The following is a 26,180-nucleotide window of genomic DNA, read 5'->3' on the forward strand; positions in this document are numbered from 1 at the left end:
TTGATTGTAGTTGATTCAACTATAATCATTGACAAAGGAAGATAACTCTAATTTTAAAATTACTTGACATTTAGAAGAAAAAAAAAATTTTGCAATTTTTCAATATATAAAGGGCCATAACTCTAGAACAGTTTAAGTTACGCCACCAAAATTCAAACTTGATCTGTGTTTTGTGGTAATAAGCATTGTGAATAAGTTTCATAACATTTTGTTGAGGCAAACTTAAGTTATAGAATGGAAACTAAAAATTTTGCAATTTTTCCATTTATAAAGGGGCATAACTCTAGAACGGTTAAAGTGATGTCACCAAAATTCAATATTGATCTGTGTTTTGTGGTAATAAGCATTGTGTATAAGTTTCATAACATTTGGTTGAGGCAAACTCAAGTTAGAGAACGGAAACCAATTTTGGGACGTAAAGACGGAAGTAGGTACGGATGTACGTACGGACGTACAGACGGACAAGGGTAAAACTTAATGCCCCCACCGCTACGAGGGGGGCATAAAAATGACTTGTTATATATATTTCAAGAGAATGATTTTATTTATAAGAGTGAATAAAACTTTCATAAACCCAATTCTGTGAAGCATGTAAATGTTTTCTACACTGAACTACTAGCACTACTTACAACTGCAAAGCTCCCGTACCTGGAATTTCAGATCTCCCTAGAGGTGAATCGAGTCTTGTATACCTATTAATAAAATAAGCGCAATAAATTATACAGTTTGTTATTTACGGTAAACCTTTGTTGCTGCTTACATTACCAAAAGCTATTTTGTCGCCATCCCTATTCACTTTATTTTTTTTTTAAAATCAATCTCGATTTATAAAGCCAAAAACATTTCAAAGTTAGTAAAATGTTTCTGAAAAAGGACAAGGTACGATTAGCCTCCATTTTGGCCCCCTATTTTATCATTTTTCAAATTTTGTTTTGGAAAGCGACTTATCATGTTAAAATATTCCCTTAGGTTTGAAGTTTGTTTGAATGAACTTCAAAACCATTAATTTCAGAAAATGGGTGAGGTGAGGGGGTTAAAGGGTATCAAAAACGCCAAAAGAAGGAAAAATTACGAATTTTGGCCATTGTTTCTTAAAATTTAATAGCGTGCGCCTACGTGACCCGGAGAAAATTATGGAGATTTAGACAGCAAAAACAGTTCTAATGACATTGGAATAAAAAAATTCCTGGGTCACGTTGGCGCAAGTACTTAAAAACTAAAATTTCGTTGTACGAAACACCTGCAAAGTGAATAATAATTACAATATTTGAATAATAACAGAAAGTTTACCCCCCTCACCTCACCCAGTTGCTAAAATTAGTGGTTTTGAAGTTCATCCAAACAAACTTCAAACCTTAGGGAATATTTTAACATGAAAAGTAGCTTTCCAAAACATAATTTCAAAAATGAGAAAATAGGGGGGCCAAAAACAGGCCTTATCGTACCTTGTCCTTTATGTTTTACCTACATGTATTTACCATATATGTTCAAAACACGTCCTTTTAGGCTATGGTGAATGCCATTTAACCTTTTAAGTTAAGTTAATTGATATTTGGCCTTTAAAGTAACGTGAAATGACATTTGACATGACATTTTACCTTTTCAGTTAAGGTGAATGACATTTGATCTTTTAAGTTAAGATAAATGATATTTGACCTTCAATTTATACAGTAAATGACATTTGATATTTTAAGTATGCCATTTGACCTTTAAGTTAATTTATATGACATTAAATCTAGATATTTTATGCCTAAATTGAATGACATTTGACCTTTTAAGTTAAGTTAAATGACAAATGACACTTTAAAGGCATCTAAACTTTTTTCTGATGTACTAATTCTTTTTTTGTGGTAATCCTTAACCTCATCAAATGAAAATAATGGCAATTCAACCCGTGACAGTCTTATTTAGTTTAAAAGTCAGAAATGGTCTTTGCCTCAGAAGAGCTGGGGTAAAAATGAGAGGGTTTATATTTTTCCTTCAGGAATTTTGATAATAAACGTAATCATGTATTTTATTAGACTTACACCGCCTCAAACACAGCAAACTGTGATGATCTGTAAATTCCTGATCCCCATAATGGTGGTATACAACCTCTGTAAAGATAAAAATGTGTCAAATTTATTTTCCTAGACAGCTTGGTTTGGTGTATGTAATAAATAAATGTTGTAATAACTTAGTGTAGTGTTTACTATCATACAATCTTTTACAATGACATATCCCATACACGAGTTAATAAGTTAATGTCATAAACATAAAATATAAGAACAATAACATTGTTCATACTTTTCACAATATTCTCAACTGATGGTTTGTTTTTGTTTTTATTATTTGCCACTGTCTCAACTAATGGCTTGTTTTTGTTTTTATTATTTGCCACTGTCTCAACTAATGGCTTGTTTTTGTTTGTATTATTTGCCACTGTCTCAACTGATGGCTTGTTTTTGTTTGTATTATTTGCCACTGTCTCAACTGATGGCTTGTTTTTGTTTGTATTATTTGCCACTGTCTCAACTGATGGCTTGTTTTTGTTTGTATTATTTGCCACTGTCTCAACTGATGGCTTGTTTTTGTTTGTATTATTTGCCACTGTCTCAACTGATGGCTTGTTTTTGTTTGTATTATTTGCCACTGTCTCAACTGATGGCTTGTTTTTGTTTTTACTATTTGCCACTGTCTCAACTGATGGCTTGTTTTTGTTTTTATTATTTGCCACTGTCTCAACTGATGGCTTGTTTTTGTTTTTATTATTTGCCACTGTCTCAACTGATGGCTTGTTTTTGTTTGTATTATTTGCCACTGTCTCAACTGATGGCTTGTTTTTGTTTGTATTATTTGCCACTGTCTCAACTGATGGCTTGTTTTTGTTTGTATTATTTGCCACTGTCTCAACTAATGGCTTGTTTTTGTTTGTATTATTTGCCACTGTCTCAACTGATGACTTGTTTTTGTTTTTACTATTTGCCACTGTCTCAACTGATGACTTGTTTTTGTTTTTATTATTTGCCACTGTTTCAACTAATGGCTTGTTTTTGTTTGTATTATTTGCCACTGTCTCAACTGATGGCTTGTTTTTGTTTGTATTATTTGCCACTGTCTCAACTGATGGCTTGTTTTTTTTATTATTTGCCACTGTCTCAACTGATGGCTTGTTTTTGTTTGTATTATTTGCCACTGTCTCAACTGATGGCTGGTTTTTGTTTGTATCATTTGTCACTGTCTCAACTGATGACTTGTTTTTGTTTGTATTCTTTGCCACTGTCTCAACTGATGGCTTGTTTTTGTTTGTATTATTTGCCACTGTCTCAACTGATGGCTTGTTTTTGTTTGTATCATTTGCCACTGTCTCAACTGATGGCTTGTTTTTGTTTTTATTATTTGCCACTGTCTCAACTGATTGCTTGTTTTTGTTTGTATCATTTGCCAGTCTCAACTAATGGCTTGCTTTTGTTTTTATTATTTGCCACTGTCTCAACTGATGGCTTGTTTTTGTTTGTATCATTTGCCACTGTCTCAACTGATGGTTTGTTTTTGTTTTTACTATTTGCCACTGTCTCAACTGAAGGCTTGTTTTTGTTTTTATTATTTGCCACTGTCTTAACTAATGGCTGGTTTTTGTTTGTATCATTTGTCACTGTCTCAACTGATGGCTTGTTTTTGTTTTTATTATTTGCCACTGTCTCAACTGATGGCTTGTTTTTGTTTGTATTATTTGCCACTGTCTCAACTGATGGCTTGTTTTTGTTTGTATTATTTGCCACTGTCTCAACTGATGGCTTGTTTTTGCTTGTATTTTTAGCCACTGTTTCAACTGATTGCTTGTTTTTGTTTGTATTATTTGCCACTGTCTCAACTAATGGCTTGTTTTTGTTTGTATTATTTGCCACTGTCTCAACTGATGGCTTGTTTTTGTTTGTATTATTTGCCACTGTCTCAACTGATGGCTTGTTTTTGCTTGTATTTTTTGCCACTGTTTCAACTGATTGCTTGTGTTTGTTTGTATTATTTGCCACTGTCTCAACTGATGGCTTGTTTTTGTTTATTATTTGCCACTGTCTCAATTGATGGCTTGTTTTTGTTTTTATTATTTGCCACTGTCTCAACTGATGGCTTGTTTTTGTTTGTATTATTTGCCACTGTCTCAACTGATGGCTTGTTTTTGCTTGTATTTTTTGCCACTGTTTCAACTGATTGCTTGTGTTTGTTTGTATTATTTGCCACTGTTTCAACTGATGGCTTGTTTTTGTTTTTTATTATTTGCCACTGTCTCAACTGATGGCTTGTTTTTGTTTTTATTATTTGCCACTGTCTCAACTGATGGCTTGTTTTTGTTTGTATTATTTGCCACTGTCTCAACTGATGGCTTGTTTTTGTTTGTATGATTTGCCACTGTCTCAACTGATGGCTTGTTTTTGCTTGTATTTTTTGCCACTGTTTCAACTGATTGCTTGTTTTTGTTTGTATTATTTGCCACTGTCTCAACTAATGGCTTGTTTTTGTTTGTATTATTTGCCACTGTCTCAACTGATGGCTTGTTTTTGTTTTTATTATTTGCCACTGTCTCAACTGATGGCTTGTTTTTGCTTGTATTTTTTGCCACTGTTTCAACTGATTGCTTGTGTTTGTTTGTATTATTTGCCACTGTCTCAACTGATGGCTTGTTTTTGTTTTTTATTATTTGCCACTGTCTCAACTGATGGCTTGTTTTTGTTTGTATTATTTGCCACTGTCTCAACTGATGGCTTGTTTTTGTTTGTATTATTTGCCACTGTCTCAACTAATGGCTTGTTTTTGTTTGTATTATTTGCCACTGTCTCAACTGATGGCTTGTTTTTGTTTGTATTATTTGCCACTGTCTCAACTGATGGCTGTTTTTGTTTTTTTTATTTGCCACTGTCTCAACTGATTACTTGTTTTTGCTTGTATTTTTTGCCACTTTTTCAACTGATTGCTTGTGTTTGTTTGTATTATTTGCCACTGTATCAACTGATGGCTTGTTTTTGTTTTTTATTATTTGCCACTGTCTCAACTGATGGCTTGTTTTTGTTTGTAATATTTGCCACTGTCTCAACTGATAGCTTGTTTTTGTTTGTTTTAATTGCCACTGTATTAACTGATGGCTTGTCTTTGTTTGTTCTATTTGCCACTGTCTCAACTGATGGCTGTTTTTTGTGTATTATTTGCCACTGGAGGTTAAGCAGCCAACAATCAATCATTGTTTGTATTATTGAATTACTGTCTCATTGACCTATATCTCCTTTTGCTCATGAAGATCAAAGATTACGTTTTCTCTTAATAAATAATTAATTTTGCATTGTCATTATTTCATTGCAAATTTATTTTTCTTCTTCATGTTCTGTTAATTTTCAGAACATCAGCAGATTCAATCAATGTATACAGACTAGTTTCTAACATCCTTGTTCTTTGGTCTCTGGTTGATAGTTGTCTCATTAGCAATCATACCACATTGCCATCTTTTCATATTGGACAGTTAAATCATTGTATTACAAATATATATGTTATATGAGAAATTTGTGTTTCCGTCTGTACCTATGAAAAAATGACATCAAAATCATGTTATTTGAATTTTCCCAACAAGAAAAATATATCGTGAATGCAAAAAAATATATCCTTTATTTTCCATTGTATATATGTCTTGAAAAATAACAGAATGAGATTTGCAATAAGGGATAAAACTTCATAGAAAAACACAATTCCCATAAAAATACATCAACACTGTAATTAGATCTTTGAATATTGTGTTTATTGGTACATGTATTAATATTGATTTTGTTATCAGTAAATTAAAATCACACTAAATATTATTTTTAATATACATATGCATGCACATCTATGGCTCTACCATCTGTCAATAACTGTATCTTTGCATTGCACAAGGTCATGTTTTTCTCTGACTGTTAATGAGGTCTTTACACTAAATTCATTGCATGTTGGATGTGTACTGTTTGATATTTTGGTCTTAGATGCAAGATTTTTTTTATTAGTTTTTATTGGCTTTGAACTAGCTGTCAGTAACTGCAAGTACTCTCAGATCTGTACTTAGTGGTCTTTTTTGTTGTGGGATGTATAAGTACCCTGACAGGTCTGACCTGTGTTTTTGTTAGATGTATTTCTACTTTGTATCGATCTGATGACTTAAGCCCTTTTCAACTGATTTTTATAGTTTGTTCTTATTTTGTACTGTTACACCACTGTCCTAGGTTAGTGGGAGGGTTGCCGCCTTCAAACTAGTTTAATCTCATCATATTCTGTATGTGCCTGTCCTAAGTCAGGAGCCTGTAATTCAGTGGTTGTTGTTTGTTGCTGTATATCATATTTGTTTTTCGTTCATCATATTGTACATAAATCAGGCCGTTAGTTTTCTCGTTTGAATTGGTTTACATTTGACATTTCGGGGCCTGTTAAAGCTGACTATGCGGTATGGTTTTGCTCATTGTTGAAGACCCTACGGTGACATATCATATTTGTTTTTCGTTCATCATATTGTACATAAATCAGGCTGTTAGTTTTCTCGTTTGAATTGTTTTACATTTGACATTTCGGGGCCTGTTATAGCTGACTATGCAGTATGGTTTTGCTCATTGTTGAAGACCGTATGGTGACATATAGCTGTTAACTTCTATGTCATTTGGTCTCTAGTGGAGAGTTGTCTCAATGGCAATTATACCACATCTTCTTATTCTTATATGATCCTGAATTGCTTAAAATTTCCTGATTTACGTTTTTAGATGTGCAAAAACAAATGTGGAAAAGATTCAACTTCAATAAGACTTCAAGTACCAAAATATCAACTCTATGATATCATCATACTAAATATTCAAAACAATTCTCCATTCAAGGAGCAACAGTTACATTTAAAAACATGTCCAATATCAATTATCAAAACTTTACCTGTATAAACCAATAACCCCCTGAGTCCGAAGAGTTTTGGCTAAAGTCTGGAACATATTAGATTTCTCGAATCCTGCTTGAGCTTGCATTTTTGTTTTAATGGTATCAAAAGGATGACCAACGCAGACATTTGTAACTCCATATAAAACTCCAACTACAAAGAAATTTTTACATTTTGTTAAATGTAAAACACAGACTTCAGACACAATTCAAACACTTTTTGTGGTGAGCAGATCATGAATTTTATTGTTAGTGGCTATGTCTATTTAAGAATTTAGTGTTTCTGTAAAATCCTTTTCAATCCATGAATTAATTTAAAACTCTTCGACTCTTGAGCAATTTGTTTTAAGATGTTGTGACTTGTCAATTAGTGAGAACAATGAGGTTTTCTTTAGATGTCTCTTATTTTTTTTTTCATTCATATATCTATCATGATTCATTCTCTGTCTGCTTGTGTGTGTGTGATGAAACAAAAAAAAATTGCTATCCCTAAAGTTTATATTGAATCCCACTATAGAGAAAATATTTCACTAGATCACTATATTACATATATTACATATATTACCATAAATTTTTATCACTTGAAATCAACAATTTAACACTGTAGAAGAAGAGTAAAGAGTTATATCCCTTTTTTGTCAAATTATTTGTATCAAGATACTTTATAAGAGGGTCGTAATGGGGGTACCTTCATGACAAATAACGGTAAAAAATCTGGCCAAATGACGTAAACAGTAATTTTTAGTGCATGAAAATAAAAAAATGGACTGATTTGTACAAATCACGTTAATATTTTCCAAAAATGACGGTAACTATAATTATATTTTGACGAATCACAGTAAAATTTTAACCAATTTGAAGCCAACGGTAGCTGAATAAACTGCTTCGCTGAGCGCAGCTGGATACGCCCGCAGAGGTCCAACCCTGAGCAGTTGGGGCAAAAATGGACACAATATTCAAGCTTGATACAGGTCTGAATTTGGATTGTATTAAATATTTGATATATTATAGGTTTCTGACCGTTAGACGCCTGACGGTAAAGAGCATTCCTACCCTCTTATAATTTCCCTTGAACAAACAAAAATTGTGCACAGTAAGTTTATATCCTAATTTAACAAATTTTTACAAATCACTTTAATATTTTCCAAAAATGACAGTATCGATAATTATTTGAGACCTCTGACCAATCACAATAATGATATTGTGACGAATCACAGTAAAATTTTAACCAATTTGTTGCTAATGGTAGCCGAAAAATGACCGTTTGACGCCTGACGGTAAAGGGCATTCCTACCCTCTTATAATTTCCCTTGAATAAACAAAAATTGTGCACAGTAAGTTTATATCCTATTTGCCGATTTGGGTTATTGGGCTCTGAAAAGCAGCATCTTCCAAGGGATCAAACTCGTAAACAACCAGGTATTCAAAAAGTTGCTAAATAAAAGTTATATCCCTTTTTTGTCAAATTATTTATATTAAGATACTTTATAAGAGGGTCCTAATGGGGATACATTGTACCTTCATGACAAATAACGGTAAAAAATCTTGCCAAATCACGTAAACAGTAATTTTAGGTGCATGACGATAAAAAAAATGGATTGATTTTTACAAATCTTGTTACTATTTTCCAAAAATGACGGTATCGATAATTATTTAAGACCCCTGACGAATCACAATATTGATGTTTTGATGAATCACAGTAAAATTTTAACCAATTTGACGCTAACGGTAGCCGAAAAATGACCGTCTGACGCCTGACGTAAAGGGCATTCCTACCCTCTTATAATTTCCCTTAAATAAACAAAAATTGTGCACAGTAAGTTTATATCCTATTTGCCGATTTGGGTTATTGGGCTCTGGAAAGCAGCATCTTCCAAGGGATCAAACTCATAAACAATCATGTATTCAAAAAAGTTGCTAAATAAAAGTTATAATATAAGTACATTGTATTTTGATACAAATAATTTGACAAACAAGAGGCTCTCAAGAGCCTGAAAAGCTCACCTGTATTTCAGAGGAGATTTTTAAATGTTAGCAAACTTGATGAACAAATTGTGTAAAATTGTCTTTAAAGGGCAATAACTCCTTAAGGGGTCAATTGACAATTATGGTCATATTAACTTTTTTGTAGATCTTACTTTGCTGAACATTATTGCTGCTTACAGTTTATATATATCTATAATAATATTCAAAATAATAACAAAAACCTGCAAAATTGTGTTAAAACTACCAATTCGGTGGCAGCAACCCAACAATGGGTTGTTCGATTCGTCTGAAAATTAGGGCCGATAGATCTTGACCAATTCAACAATTTTACCCCTGTCACATTTGCTCTAAAAGATGTAGTTTTTGAGATATAAGCCAAAAACTGCATTTGACCCTTATGTTCTATTTTTAGCCATTACGGCCATGTTTTTAATGGATACAAACTTCAGATACAATTTATAAACAAGATACCCTAAGGAATATTTAGTTTAAGTTTGAAGGTAATTGGTCCAGTAGTTTCAGAGGAGATTTTTAAATGTTAGCAAACTTGATGAGCAAATTGTGTAAAATTGTATTTAAAGGGCAATAACTCCTTAAGGGGTCAATTGACAATTATGGTCATATCAACTTTTTTGTAGATCTTACTTTGCTGAACATTATTGCTGCTTACAGTTTATATATATCTATAATAATATTCAAAATAATAACAAAAAACTGCAAAATTTTGTTAAAACTACCAATTCGGTGGCAGCAACCCAACAATAGGTTGTTCGATTCGTCTGAAAATTTCAGAGCTGATAGATCTTGACCAATTGACCAATTTAGCCCCATGTCAGATTTGCTCTAAAAGCTTTAGTTTTTGAGATATAAGCCAATAACTACATTTGACCCCTATGTTCTATTTTTAGCAATGGCTGCCATGTTTGTCGATGGATCAAAACTTCGGATACACGGATACAATTTATAAACTAGATACCCTAAGGAACATTTAGTTAAAGTTTGAAGGTATTTGGCCCAGTAGTTTCAGAGGAGAAGATTTTTGAAATAGTTTACGACGAAAGACAACAACAGACGACGACGACGACGGACGCCAAGTGATGGCATAAGCTCATATGGGGCCCTTTGGGCCCCGATGAGCTAAAAAGGGATATAACTGACATCCCTTTTTTGTCAAATTATTTGTATCAAGATACTTTATAAGAGGGTCGTAATGGGGGTGGGTACCTTCATGGCAAATAACGGAGACTATTACACTAACATGATATAATTTATTAGTCCTAGATATAACCTATTTGGGTGATTGTCCCAAACCAGTAAAAAAAAACCAACCTGTTACATGGGGATTAGTCACAGGCACTTGTTTCTATCCATGGGAAGCCCCACTATCAACGTATATTTACGTAAATATACGTTGATAGTGGTGTTTCCCATGGATAGAAACAAGTGCCTGTGGGATTAGTCAACAGTTAAAAGTCTATATTTAATCTCCGACTGCTACAAATTCATATTAACCTCCGAGTCCAATGACTCCTTCTTTAACCCAATGTGCTCTTTCTTCGTTGTGTGTCATTTTTGTTTACTCTTTTCCCAATTTCTTCGTTCTGTTTCAAAGGCCTACCAGGATCTTCGTTGTTTACACTTATTTGGGTTATTTCGCCCCAATTCCTTTCTGCAATGTCTTTTCGGTCTAAACATCTTTCGCCCTTGATAACATTTTCTGTAAACAGTAAATTGATCGCATTTTTCAATAATTGGTAAATGAACATTTAATGAAACTAAGTGCTTCAAAAATATATTTAAGATGAATGCATGTAGAATTAATTAAAAAATAGCATTCCAGAATTTGATCTGTATGAAAGATTTATATCATATACTTTAAATGAGACATAATATGAGATTAAATCTGGGACTAATATGCTTAGTTATAATAGTCCCAGATTAAATACATTAGATATGAAAAGTCATATACTAATTGAAAATGATATAGAATTGTATCAGAATATGAAATATTACTTGAAATCAACAATTACACTCTGGATTGAAGAGGAGCAAAGCGTTTAATTTCGAATTTTATAAATTGTTCTTGAATTCTTTTCATGTTTTCAAGACAAAGTTGTGTAATAAAACCAACTTTGTTTTTCGTTTTTTTTTTTAAACAAATCAGGCCGTTGGTTTACTAATGATAAACAGGTACGTTTTGAAATGCAGAACCTTCGGTCGATCGCCTCCTAATTAACACATATGAGATGCAAAACTGAGTACACGGTAGTACGAGCAGGCATGACCGAAATAATTGGTTAATTTGAAAATTAAAAAGTATCAATCAATCACCGATGGTTATCATCACCTGTCACTGTTACCTTAAGTGCCGTTCGAGTACCGGGCTGATGAGCCACGCCCTTTCAAACTTATTTTTAGGGTTTCTTATTGTTGTGTTGTGAAGACTAAAACACAAGACATTTTGATTTGTTTTTAAAACTGAAATTAGTTGTTGAGTTGACACACTGATTCGACAATTTGCATCAGACCCAAAACAAAACATTGTTTGGCTGACTGAATTGTGTTCGGAACAAAAGGTTATGTAGACCATTGAAGTAATTATATAACACTTCCATTTGTAGACTGACACTATTTGAAATTTATCTAATACATTTGACAATTTCAAATAGTTTCTAGTAGTAACACAGAAGAAAGAAAAACTCTATAAACAAGTCCATTATGTAAAAGATGGTCAATGATTAAAGAATAAACAGGTAAGTTTTAAAATGCAAAACCTTTTACTTATATCATAAAAACAAGGAGAATGATGTGGTATGATTGCCAATAAGACAACTATCCATTATAGTTCAAATGAAGTGAATGTAAGCAATTATAGGTCAGGGATTGATTATTTTCGCTTTCTCTAGATGATTGTTGGTCCATCAGTTTGGACGTGGTTCCATATTTGTCTGTTATCGTTTACCCGATATTAGTAGTGATATAATAAATAAAATCTAGTTGCAGCTGTTGTATCAACTTGTTAATTAACTGCTTGCTCTTCTTTGTTGTTCGTCGTTCTTTTTCGTTTATGGGAAAAGTTCCACCTGCATAAATAGTGTTGTTGTCATTGTGAGGAGAAGAAATTGCTGCGAACATCATTATCTCCAGCAACATACTGATGATTATGTGTCGGGCACTAATATCACTAAGCCGCGCGTCCGTGAGATCATATTGATATTTGTAGCCAGATATATACAGGGATAAAATTCAAATCAATGCTCTTTTTTCCAGTTTTGGTTTGTAAACTTTGGTATAATCTATATGCAGTAAGTTTTTTTTTATAAAATGTTGAGATGTTTGCCGAAAATAGATATTGGGATCTTTTTCTCGAAAACTGTCAAATGTATAAACGTGTGGTGTGCTTTCAAATGACGTGAATTTAATTAACAATAGGTAACCATGCGGTCTATAACGATGAAAATAGTCAGTATTAAAGGCACCGACATAACAAAATGCGAGACAAATTAAACGAAAAAACCAACTGTTTAGTTTCGGAAAAAAAACAATAAACAAAAAACAAATATAATAGACAGCAACCAACGACAACCACTGAAGTACAGGCTGACTTTGGACAGTTACGTATATAATGTGTTGTGGATAAACATGGGACAGTGGTGTAACAGCACAGAATAAAAACTGTGGAAAATACGTGAGAAATGGACCAACTCATCAGACTGACAACAAGCATAAAAATAAACTAACATAAAGAAAAATGACACAAAGAACAAATCTAAGAGTATTTGCAGTTATCGTAAGCTAGTCCAAAGCCATTAACAACTAATAAATAAATCATATAGTACATTTTATTGCAGCTACAGATAGGAGGCTCCATTGAACTATTATTTCCGGGGGAAATGGGTAATTGTATTAATTTTTCGCGGTCTGTATATATAGTTCTGTAAGAGCAACTGTGTGAATATTTTCTTGTTCTCAAGTTGGATTTGGTAAGCAAATCTGTATATGTTCTGTATATGACTATAACATGGTGCATGATATTGTAGAAAAAGACGACGCGTGATCTTTTCGCCATTTTTCTAGAGTTATTCCGTTGACAGTATCTGAGCTGGTGTTATATTTTTTTCAGGTGTACATAGCTGCAGTGCGTTGGAACACCTCAAGTCGATGTGTTTGTGATATGGTATGTGGGTCCCAGACGCAGCTCATATATTCTATCTTTGGTTTTACGAACAACGTATAAGCTTTTTCATTTACAGTTTTTGAATTGACTTTTAGGTTTATCGTTATGAAGTTTACCTTTTGTGTGTCTTATGCTGTTATGTTAGTTTAAACAATTTATTCAAATAAATGAAATGGACTGGGCAACAAGCAAAGCCTATGTTAAGCCCTCTCCAAACAAAAAGGTTCACAAAATTAGATTTAAAAAAAAAATAAAATACTCAAACATAATTACAACACAAAAATATTTATTTCCAAACTACCTCATAACTGACTGGAAGGATACTTTAAATAGTTAACTAAAAATTAATATGGGTTATAAAGCATTAAACTACATTAAAATACCTATAGCCATCTGTTTAATATTACAATAATTCATATTTTCAAAACAATATGTTTGATATCATGTACTTGTTTTTACTAATTCATCGCACTTTAACAGCAATAATTATCATGTTGGTATATTAAAGAATAATAAATAATAAATAATACTAAGAGGAATTTGGAATAAAATAAAAATACAACGTAGATGATATCTTCCCAAGGCTGGACTTTTTGATAGACAACACATGTGTTGAGTATGGTGGATTGATATTTCTGCCGATAGTTTGTATTCCAATGGGTACAAATAGTGCATCCTACTGGTCGATTTGTTTTTATACTCACACGAAGCAGAATTCTTTCAGAACTCTTTTCAAAGACAAATAGAAAATGCACATTGAAGTGTTCTTTAATATGTCAATATTTTTTCAGACATATTCACTAAATAGCCAACATTTAAATGCGTGCATACTTCTCATATATCCAAGTAAACTTGATATTAAGGATACTACAGAAAGTAGAAGACCTTCTTCATTTATTGATCCGTTCTCCAATATTGATACGGATGGACGACCTATTTATTACAAACGGGATGATTTAAACTTTCAAATTGTCAACTCCCATTTTAGCAGTAACATACCCTCTGTGCTGTCGTATGGCCTTTACATATCTCAGTTAATTCAGGACATATGACAAGTTGGGTGCTTGTTGTTGATTAATCAGATCAGTGAACATGTTTTACGAAAAATTATAAAAAGCGGAATACCAAGCGAGTTGTGGTCGATAGACATCAGCAATGCTGTAATGCCTGGACAGAGTACCAGCTGCACATGAGTTTTATCTTTTACAACGAGTTAGAACTTGAGATGAATATTTCAACTTTACAATTGTCAATTCTACTTTCCCAGCAGTAACATACATTTAGGGTCCCCAATGCTCTATGGACAACGTTGTACTTTATTTGGACTTTTAAAACTTTTTTGATTGAATTTCGAACGTTACTGATGAGTTTTTTGTAGACGAAACGCGCGTCTGGAGTATACAATTTCAAGCCTGGTATATATGACAAGTTTATATATACACTCTGCCCAATCGTATGGCATTTACATATCTCAAATAATTCGTTATGCTCGTGCATGTAAACAATTTACCCATTCCAGATACAAAAAACTACTCCAGCACATTTATGATGAACGACTGAAATCGCTGAAGATCGACATTACATGAGTTTTACGGTTATCGTCGCGAATTGGTTTACTGGTACGATTTGTCTGTGTCTCACTTCACTAGCGACATGTTTTCGCAGTATGAGATCTTTAGACACTAGAGTTGTCGTCTAATCTGTAAATTCTGACTGAGTGAGGATTGCGGTAAATGCATGAATAGCAGGAGATGTTTTCCCTGTCGATGCACTCGATCTATCTCCTGTTTGAGTTCATGCAATACCTCATATTTGTTTTTACAATGATTTGCATCTTTTTAAAAGGATTTATGAGATCATTCAAATTCTGTCCCCTCTTCAATTATCTCTAGCGGCTACAAAAGTGTTTGAAAATTTTGGATGTTCGGATGCAGCATACGAAGCATCTTAACAAACATTGGAACTAAAATAATGAGAAAAACGGCAACAGATAGTTGATTTTTTTAGGAATAAGGAAACTTCAAACAAATAAGAGTTTGGCACACTAGGGGTATCGAGAATGTGTAGAGTTGTTACACACGTATCGGACAAAAATGGTCTGTATCGAGGATAAAAAGCTGTGTTATCGGTGCTTATTGTTCAAGGCTGCGTGATGACATATGGTTGCTTGCATCCACGTCATGTGGTCGTTCGTGGATAGTTGTCACTTTTGCAATCATACCGCATCTTATTTATATATAGTGCAAAATGGGGACAATAGAAAGGAATCGACTTTCTTAATTAAGGATCAAGTCTTAGATTTCACATGCTTATTGGATTGGACTTTTAGGATTGAATATAACTAGACAGGCATATTCATGGATAGGTAAACACCACACTGATAGCCATCTATCAAGACTTCAGGGAAAGGAGATACTCAAATAAACTTTAACCACTCTTACTTCGCTGGGAACATCAATTTTGCAGATCTTTACACAACTTGATAAGATTTGAGTACATTCAAAGTATGAAATCTATCAAAAACAACGAAGTTTTGAGTGATTGGGGATTGACGTGCGGTAAAAAAGGTAGACTACTTTTAAGAGCATTCCGACTGTAAAAAAGTATGGTGTTGCGTTTCAGTAGAAAATTAACCCAGTGGACTTACATGATAATCATTTTAGGCGCTTCGTTGTTGGGAAAATACCAAAAATAGGTTGCTAAAGATTCACCGTCACAGATGAGGACGAAATCACCAGCACAGAACATTCTCTCGCATAACAAACTTACCCACTGTATTACTGTATTTTGAATAGAGCAATCAAATTTAAAAAAAATGTCTTTTTAGCGCTGACATATATGATATCTACACTAACCCACTGTTGCACATCCTAAGTAACTCTGGTATCGTTGGCAAAATTGAAACAAAACCAACTGTTGTGCCCCTATTTGTGCTGACGATGTTGCTATCGTCTCTGATAACCCACATGGAATTACAAACCATACTAGATATAACTTAAGATTTCAGCAATAAAAATGGTTATCTATTACAGCCTACAAAAACAAAAAGTGTAGTTATTTCGGTAAAATCTATAGAACAATATTTTTAGAAATTGATGACTATCTTTGTTAGGTTAATGGAATAAAAAAACATGACATTGTCTCAAATGCCAACTATTCTGAAGAATAAAAAAATCTGATAATTTCACTGGAAATAATACGGTAAATGAAAACATAACGAAAGCAAGAAGAGCACTGTATAGCCTATAATGGGTACTGTCTTATATTAATAAAATGGTTTAGACTGCATATGAAACGTCAATTTCTCATAAGAACTTACAATCGGCCATTATCAACGTACGGTCTGGAAATCTAACTATCGATAGGTAAAATATTTAACAGTATTTCTATTCAATATACTTAGGGGTTTAAACAAATTTATTATTATTCAAAATTAAGTAGTTGATCAGTTTTTTGTTTATCTTGACTACTAGTATCTTGTCTACTTTCTATTGAGGCTGAAATCCACGTGATAGCGATGCCAGATATCTTTTTCATGGTTTTCAGTGGCTGATATACGTACTTTCATACATAGCAGAGATCGATAATTACTGGAAACTGATGCTCACATTAAGTGATTTTAAAAATGTAATGACACCATCATGGCGTCAAAATTTCTTTATTACCTGACAGATTGTCCATTACTTTTGAAAAACAAGCTTATGATAATATACTAAATGCTGTTAAGCTATTTTTATAATTGTTTCTTGTTAGACATAGTTCAACATTATGTAAAGTGCAACACACATTTTGAGACAAACTATGTGTTAAGACAGATTGCTTGATACAAAGACACAGATTCACACATATTTGGAAGAAAGTATAAATAAAAACAAAAATTGCTATAATTTAAAACAAAAAATAATTACGTCATATTTTGCACGTTTCTTTTTCATTTTAGTGTTCAGTTTAAATGTCATTTTCGTCAATTTAAACAGCTTTTTCGTTAAAAAAAAGAACGTAGTAGAAAACTTATAGAATAATTCTCTTTTCACTGTAATATAAGTTCCTTTAGCCACATGATCTAGTTCGTTGAATCAACGTCCTATGTATATCTATGGTGGCTGACTTAGGATCAACGTCCTATGTTTATCCATGGTGGCTGACTTAGAATCAACGTCCTATGTTTATCCATGGTGGCTGACTTAGAATCAACATCCTATGTTTATCCATGGTGGCTTACTTAGAATCAACGTCCTATGCTTATCCATGGTGGCTGACATAGAATCTACGTCCAATGTTTATCTATGGTGGGTGACCTGGAATCAACGTCCTATGTTTATCTATGGTGGCTGACTTAGAAACAACGTCCTATGTTTATCTATTGTGGCTGACTTAGAATAAACGTCCTATGTTTATCTATGGAGGGTGACTTAGAATCAACGTCCTATGTTTATCCATGGTGGCTGACTTAGAATCAACGTCCTATGTTTATCCATGGTGGCTGACTTAGAATCAACGTCCTATGTTTATCTATGATGGCTGACTTAGAATCAACGTCCTATGTTTATCTATTGTGGCTGACTTAGAATCAACGTCCTATGTTTATCTATGGAGGGCGACCTGGAATCAACGTCCTATGTTTATCTATGGCGGCTGACTTAGAATCAATGTCCTATGTTTATCTATGGTGGCTGACTTAGAAGCAACGTCCTATGTTTATCTATTGTGGCTGACCAGGAATCAACGTCATATGTTTATCTATGGTGGCTGACCTGGAATATATTTGTAAAGTGGCTTTATGCGTTTTCTATGGCGATTTTGTGCATGTAGGCTCTTTCCCTGGACATCTGATTGAGATACCAATATTTATAAATTTCCTTCAGGTATATCTTTTCAGATTCTTCACGGCCGACTGAAATGATATAATATTAAGGACATGTTGACGGACAACATGCACCATCTCGGCCAATTCCGCCGAGTAAGCAATCATACCTCATACGTGTATGACGATTTTATACAGGATATCTGTTGACCGGAATTTTTTTTTTATCAAGTTTGACCCTTAGAGGTCATATAAACATACAATAGCAGACAAAGTAGGTACCAATCAAATATCAAAACTATTCCATGATTCTCCTATGTAAAGGAACATCTATTGATGCCTCTATATTTATTCTTGTAAATCCTTCAGCTTTGACACCGTAACTCGGTGTATTTCTTTTACAATCAAAGATTCACTTAGAAGTTAGAAATATTCAAGCTCAACTAAATATAAGTAGGATCGAAACACACAAATGATAAAGCCAAGCAACAGTCTCAAAATACAGCCATTTATAAGCCGCATTACTTATTCATTCAACCAACCACAGTACCAGATAGAACTACAAAGTGGGTCTCATTGGGGTGTAAGCGTGATCAGGGATTGGCCGATTTTATGTAAGCGTGACACTTGAAAGTCAAATTATTTTGCGTGAAAACGGGAAACGAAGTCGGGCGGGATACGTGAAATTACAAGCGTTTTTATTACAATGATAAGCGGGATACGGGATTCCGACAAAACATTAAGCGGGATCCAGGAGCAGACCCCCAAATGAGACCCCCTAAAAATCAGTGTCTGATAAAATTCTTGGCGCTAAATAAAGGTCGCTCTTGGCATGGTCAGCGTTTCATTGTTGTCTTGTTTTGAGAATAGTGTAGGAATCTGGTGTTTGGACCACGCATATATGCAAATGATTTAACGTAAGTTTGTAAGCTTAATGTAATGTTTTCAAAGAGTTTAAAAGCATAGGGTAAATGTGAAGGTCTGGGCCGAAAAAAAACACGATTTGATCACACCAGTCCAGTAAGCTAGTCCGTGCTCATCTCCTTTGGGTTTATAACATGTTTATGTTGTCTTGTTATCAACATGCTCTTTCTCGTCGACAATGCTATAGTTGTGGTCCATGCTTTTTGTATAGAGAGTCAATTGTTTTTCTACTTTATGAAAGCCCCAGATGATCTGATGACCATAGCTTGCCCGACACGGTACATGTGTATCGCATTCGAAAACTTCGATGAACCTAAAGGAATCGATTGTTATTATCGCTGTGCCCATTGCAAATTCCATGAAGTATTAATAATGGTTTTGCTTTTATATTACCAATGGGTAAGATAGCAATGTTTTCGGTTACTGAATAAAAAACTTTTCACAAAAGGTCAGAATATATTCTCCTTTAATTTTTGAAAGGTGTTATTAAGTACACGTCAAACATTGTCACGTCATATTGAATGTATGATTCACCGGAACAGGGCCAGATGAAGTGTGGTTGACTGACATATTATGTGAAGATGAGACCCATTTCACAGTAAGTTGTCCTTTATATAACGAACAGAGAAAATTATTATGGGATAAAGTAAACAGTTTTTGTAATAATTTTAAAGAATTACCCAAGGATAAAAAATATTTCTGGCTGTTCACAAATGAGCATTTACCAACTCTTATGTGCCTAGGCAATTATATAATTAAGTGTTTAGAAATAAGATCCAGGTGGATACAAAATATATAAAATTATTATGCAATTATTGTTAATGTTATGTAAGACACATGATGTGTTAGGCTCTGATCCTGTCCAATATGATAGTATTATATTAGGATATAGTTTTTCTTTTTTCCAATCATATTGTGCTTAATATTGTTGTAAATGATGCCCTTTATGGGTTCTTGATTATGGGTTCTTGTAATGAGTCTCTGCCTTATCTATATATGTTTTCCATTAACCATTTAATAAGGAGGTCCTATGTGGTTAGATCTTATGACGTCTTTAGATTCAGTTTTGTAGTTTTATAATTGTACTTTGTTTATTATATCAACAGCTTAATTAATGGCCTTGTCAACAGTTTATACATATGCATAGTCAAACATAAGATTTTTAACGTATATTTCCAAATATGTGTTTCGGACAACCCAGCACTCGGCAACATAATTGACGTAAATTGTATCTTATCTTATATAATCAAAGACAGTCTCATATCATCTCAAAATTGAAACTAACAACTTATCTATGATATGCATGTTTACTGTCATGATATCCAGCCCAACAGATATGACATGGCTCTCTGCTCTTACCGTTGTTCTAACTATGGGTGGCTTGTCTTCAGGATTCCTAATTGATTATGGTAAGCATGAAATAACCTTCGTAGAATCTTAAAGAATAATTAAATGATTCGATCAGTCGAAAAAGATGCACGTACGTAGCACATAGATAAAAAGAAAACATACAAATGCGAGAGGTTAGTGAATTGTTCATAAATGAATAAAATATCTTTTCACAGAGTAATTTTCTATCAAACTTATTTCTTGGTTTTAACTTTCAAATCAAAATTTTATTTTAAAATAAAGCACGTTCAATGTACTTTAATGAATTTATCAACCTTGTTTTAATTGGTTTACATTTGTTTGAATTTGTAAGATCTCACAAAACGAATTGGTTTACATGCATACTTTTCGTATTTTGTACCCATTGTGTATATAATTCTAACACGGTTCACTGAGAGAACGTATATCTCTTTCTATAAATGGTGTTCCTTATTTTATAATCTTGGATTTGTTGTTGGCATGCATGTATATTGCAAATTAAATAAACAGACAAACCAAAGGAACGATACTTTTTCAAAGGCTAAACAGATTTTGTGATGATAAAATTTACATGGTAAAAAGTAAATTTTTATGTTAAATTTCTACCCAGGAATAGATTATCCTCAGCTGTAATTGACAAAACCTTTCGGAAATTTTAGTCCTCAATGCTCTTCAACTTCGAACTTTATTTGGCCTTTTTTACTATTTTGATTAGAACTTCACTGATGAGTCTTTTGTAGACAAAACGAGCGTCTGGCGTACAAAATGTAATCCTGATATCCACGATGAGTTTATCTAATATCTTTTTTGAACGTATTCATCTTTTATACAGCATGTCCATCGGGATGCTTAGATACTACTTGTACAAGTTCGGGTTGTTCAAATTGCCAGCCGGGATTCTGTAATTACTACTCAGCTACTAACAGGTAGACTTTTATGAATTTATTAACAATGTTGTGAACGTTAAACTATTCGTTGAGATCTTTTTGTGATCGTTACGTCGTTCCCGGGAAATTTGACAGTTGCCGATTTAGCGTTACGAAATTCCACCAACTTGTGGCATACGCATAACATCTATTGTTTTCATACTTGTTTTTAATCCTACGTTTCATTAGTAACTGCTATTTACCTGCTTTATATTGCTAAATCAGTATCAAGACGGCTGAAATCGTGATTACTTCAAAATATGCAATATTCATGTACGTATGGACAGTGATACCCATGATTAACCTTGAACGTTAGCGACATATTTTCTGACACGCAATCGAAAGTGTGCTTGGGCTTATAAAAAGGGATTTCGAACGGTCAAAAGGAATTCAAACTGAGCATCAGAGAATATAGGTAAATACTTTGACATACAAACACATATATGAAAAAATCGTTGACACATATTTATTGTACCTCTAATGATTGTATTGATTTGATGATAATATAATTTTTATTTCCTGAAGATAAATAAGTTATTAGTTTGTAAGAAAAAAACAAGCAAAGGTATTTTGCATAGATTGAATATCTAAAAACTATAATTGTAATAAAAATTGCGAACAAATAAGATTACCAGAACAGAAGACAGGGGTAACCGAATATATGCTGCATACAAATAAGCACCAGACATGCAAACTGAACGCACTATTAATTGCAATGAAATATCGAGAAAAAAGTTGCAAATTACTCTGTGAAAAACAACATAATGTGGTTTTTAATTTGATAGATGCTTTTGTGCTTTTTGTAAATGATTGTTTGTTTTGATATTGTAACACAGTGATGACTGCTGTACCCATATTTTGACTATTTTATTTATTATATCTGTTTTGTTCACGCATCGTTGTAAATATAACGGAATTTGATGAGACTGTCGTACAAGTGAGAGGTTTAGCGCCATAAAACCAGGTTCAATCCACCATTTTCTACATTTGAAAATGCCTGTACCAAGTCAGGAATATGACAGTTGTTGTCCATTCGTTTGATGTGTTTTGTCATTTGATTTTGCCATGTGATTAGGGACTTACCGATTGAATTTTCCTCGGAGTTCAGTATTTTTGTGATTTTACTTTTTTCAATAAAAAGTTATTTAATATACAAGTGTGAATCAAATGATATCTGTCTATTTCAGTGCAAATATAAAGATATTTGTGTAAATTAATCGTAATTCGAATTTTAAAATTCGGGGTATCAGAAAGTAAAGTACCGAAAAACATCAAATTGCAATAAAATAGTCAGTATCAAACACCAAGACGATTATAAAATAGATGAAAATTCAGGGACATGGGCAAATAAAAGGAAAAAAAAAGGAACAAAAGTGCTATCATTACCTAAATAAGAAAACATCACGAAGAAAGCATAAGTATCCGCGGCAGTCAATGTTATCATATCAGAACAGCAAGGCATTGCGATTTTGCATTCCACGAATTGAATAATAAAACTCATCCAATATATCAAGCTTATAATATCATTAACCTGGCTATAACCATATCCATATCAAACAATTTCAAGAAATATATCAATATTTGAAGGAATCGATGTAATAAAAAGTGCAAAACTAAATTGTCATAAAATATTAAATCAATTGAAACGATGGTAAAACATTGAAATATCACCAACCCTTTTACGTTTTTTAAAACAAAACAAAAGCTCAGGGAATGTTTGGGAGCAATAAAAAGTGTTTCCGATGTTTCGACGATATGAGAAGGAATGACTTGAATTGAGACAAAAATGTTTAACTTATAAATAACGGAGCTGCGTGAACGAAATAATGTAATTTACAAGGGAAAAATAGTTTCAATGGGTTTTCCAATAGTATGCCTCTTTGAGCTATATATTACTAATTTTGATGTTCTACATCTTGTAGTCTTGTTGTAATCGTTTTCGTCGAATCTATTATCAAAATAAAAGTTAAAAACATTTTGTATTGTTTCAGAATTACGATATGTACAAGAGATTGTGGTAAAGGAAAATTCTGTAGCTCTGTAAACTTTTGTTCAGGTCAGTGGATAAAAAATTAGATGCTTTAATTACATAAGTTGGAACTACAAGATGGAGATTTGGCGCACATATCGTATTCCAAGTACATTGTATGATTAATGGTTATTAAAAAAAAGTAAAAATGTTTATTTTGATTTTGATAAATTTTCGTCTATTGATATTTTTTTCTATTTATCATTCAGATGCAGTGCATTTGAAATTACACAAATAAAACATGTATTATACAACAAACAATATAGTTATAGTTTAATATCTTTACAGATTGTCATGTGGATCAATGCGATGTGTGTACAGATTCACGCACGTGTAAACAGTGTGACTCCTTTTACTATCTCAAAGACAACAACAGATGTGTTACGTCCTTTGACTGTGAAAGGGGCGCAGCAATTGCCACTACTCGGAATGGAATTCAAGTCTGCGAAAGTAAAACCTTTATTTTAATTTTAATTTTTTTATTTAGAAACAAAGATTAATAACACCCAAATGACAATATTACACTTAACTGGTTTGGAACCCTTTCACTAGTTTACTCAAAATATCATTTTCGTTAAATATACTTTTATTGAAGGTGACTCGCTCTCGAATATTTCGGAAACATTCATATTAAATACTTCTTCATCGACCAAATTTGAAAAATTGGTTTTGAACGTTCTTTTGAAGTTAGAAAATACCTGATTTCTAACAGACTGTGCAATGTTTATTCGTTTAGTATGAACAGGAAAGTTTTCTTTAGATTTTATTTCATTTCTACTCTTTCTTGAAACTGTCTGATTTTTGGGATGCATTGTCTCAACACAACAAGCTTTATTCTCATGAAATCCATGCAGCATGTTAGATAACTTGGTATCAATATTAAAAATCTCAACGAATTAAGACATTTGAAGGTTTCGATGGTGGTAAATCCCTGATATTAGATGTACACGTCCTTACAGTTTAGAATTTCACTTCAATATCATTAAACTCCCATTCAGAATCTGCTTAATTCCTAAAGTTAGACCTGGTAGTGTGTCATAAGAGTGAATTGTACTTTTTTTTTTGTAGCTGACAAAACTCCGTTTTTAGTGCGTGCTTGTACATGAGTATACTTGGTAGTCGTGGCTAAGCAGACACATCCGTCCGCCCCATGGACATTTAACTACAATTTTTACTTCCCCAGAACCATCTGTTAGCATATACGCTCGTTTTTTTTTTTATCATTCCCCAGACGTGACTATAGTTTGAGTAATTTCCACAAGCGTTAATATTTCATTTTGGATATTCACGGTAAAAAGAAAATAAGTAAAACAATCATTTGTTAGTATTGTGATTTTCGTAAATTTCACATGACACTTTTAGATATTAATTGAATGTTGATCAAGCTCCCTTTACAAACACAGAGATCGTTGGGCAGCCATTGAGCGATCCAAAATGTTCATCAAAACCATTGCGATTGCTGAACGCTCATTGAAAGATCGTTGAGAGATCTGTCCATTTTGGTTATTGCTCAGAGGTCTCTTAACGGTTGCGACTTCTGTGTAAAGGGTTTTAAGATGGATATCCGACGGACAATAAAGACACATGGCAGTAAAAAATCTACACGTCTGCAAATTTGGTCGACAAAAAAGTGTTGAACATGAATGTTTCAACTAGATGCAACATTTTGAAAAAATCTAAAAAAATTACCGAACAAAAAATACCTTCTTTCATTATTACAATATTCAACATATAGAAAATACATCAATTAACAATAGAAAAGGAAAAAAAAACTCACCTTGTTATTAAAACACACATTCTGGATGCCTACTTCGCGTTATTTTACCTATTCAAACAAACACACAAACAAACAATATTCAGCAACTTAATCAAATGTCAAAGTAATGCATTATAGCAAATCAATTACAAGTTGTTATTAATCTGATGTTTAATGGTATGTATTACCTTTACTATCCTCTTCTTAAGAAAGCACCAAGGATTGTTCATTTCTTTTTATCGCAGCATGCTATGTTCAGAACTGCAAGAGATGTGTTCAGAATAACCCAGATCGATGCGAGGAGTGCGAATATTTGAGGTACCTGGATAGTACCGGATCTACTGACCAGTGTAGAACGAGATCTTCGTGCGAGTTATTTCATGGCGATCCTCAGTATTCTGGAGGAAAATATGTCTGTTTAAAAAACTAATTCAACCATCGTCGAATTACTTACCAAACGCATCAACATGTTACAGATGTTTGCTTTGTTTTGATACATATTGCATTAAATGTGGTGATTTAGCAATATTCTTTTACTTGCTGTATTAAATAATTTATTATCTTCCAATTAAAAAAAAACCCAGATGCATGTACACTAAATTACTACAAGTTTGGTTAGCAACACTTATGTTCCAAAGAGTACCTCGCAAACGGATAAAACTTCATATTACGTGACCTTTTCGGGTTTTGTGCTCGTAAAACGTCCTTAGTCGGTCCACATAAAAAAATCGACCTGATGATGATTGTACCATAATTGTTTTTCTTGCTTTTTATTCTGGTGTGGACATGTTTGATGCAGCTGTTGTTGACTTTTTAGAAATTTACCAAGTCATGAACATGAAAGTTGTTCGTTCCGTTGTTTTATACAGTTTAAAGTTTGATTTTGAGATAATATAGACTTCAGCCATTTTTGAGTTCACCTTGGAGTTCGGTATTTTTGTTTATGTCTTTTTTACTGCTACTAAGTCGGTGTCAAGTTTCTTGCTATAAAAAAACTTTTCTACTAGGTGATCCCCCTGGCATCATAAAGTTGATAGCTTAATGCATGATAGACAACAATACAAAGAACATACCGACTAAGACGTCGCCCAGGTTGTCATTCGGTTTGTGTGTTCCATCGAATATACTATAGGAAACACCTAATTTGACTTATGTACAGCCAGAATGTGATTATTACCTCATGAACTCGGATATTTTTTCAAATATTCAACCTTGTATTGGTAATATCTATGATTAGGTAGCAATAAACAGTTAGGAAAAAATATTAAAATTTTCCCTCATAAATTTTACCATCCCCT

The 26,180-nt window shown here is 33.2% G+C and overlaps 2 protein-coding genes and 1 long non-coding RNA gene across 14 annotated transcripts in view; 1 reads left to right on the forward strand and 2 right to left on the reverse strand.

The window, feature by feature from the left end:
- LOC127706971 (uncharacterized) overlaps positions 1–10,531 on the reverse strand; it is a 123,922-nt gene extending 113,391 nt beyond the window's left edge. For all 10 annotated transcript variants that reach the window (XM_052211777.1, XM_052211778.1, XM_052211774.1 and 7 more), the window contains exons 1-4: positions 10,411–10,531; positions 6,913–7,066; positions 2,028–2,096; positions 630–692 (exon numbers count right to left, since the gene is read on the reverse strand). In XM_052211777.1, the coding sequence (XP_052067737.1) occupies positions 630–692; positions 2,028–2,096; positions 6,913–7,066; positions 10,411–10,468 (344 nt within the window). In that variant the 5' untranslated portion in view covers positions 10,469–10,531. The remainder of the gene's footprint in view (positions 1–629; positions 693–2,027; positions 2,097–6,912; positions 7,067–10,410) is intronic.
- Positions 1–26,180, reverse strand: part of LOC127706915 (protein SSUH2 homolog) — a 373,615-nt gene that overhangs the window by 27,907 nt on the left and 319,528 nt on the right. The gene's annotated exons all lie outside the window — the stretch shown is intronic.
- LOC127707290 (uncharacterized) lies at positions 20,078–25,402 on the forward strand. Of its 2 annotated transcripts, XR_007984749.1 has the most exons (5): positions 20,078–20,212; positions 21,004–21,097; positions 23,089–23,153; positions 23,415–23,576; positions 25,128–25,402. It is a non-coding gene; the product is annotated as an uncharacterized LOC127707290 (long non-coding RNA). The 2 variants fall into 2 exon arrangements; XR_007984750.1 differs by lacking the exon at positions 21,004–21,097 and having other exon boundaries at positions 20,082–20,212.

This window comes from Mytilus californianus, unplaced genomic scaffold (genome assembly GCF_021869535.1).
Source record: "Mytilus californianus isolate M0D057914Y unplaced genomic scaffold, xbMytCali1.0.p SCAF_1, whole genome shotgun sequence".
NCBI lineage: Eukaryota > Metazoa > Mollusca > Bivalvia > Mytilida > Mytilidae > Mytilus > Mytilus californianus.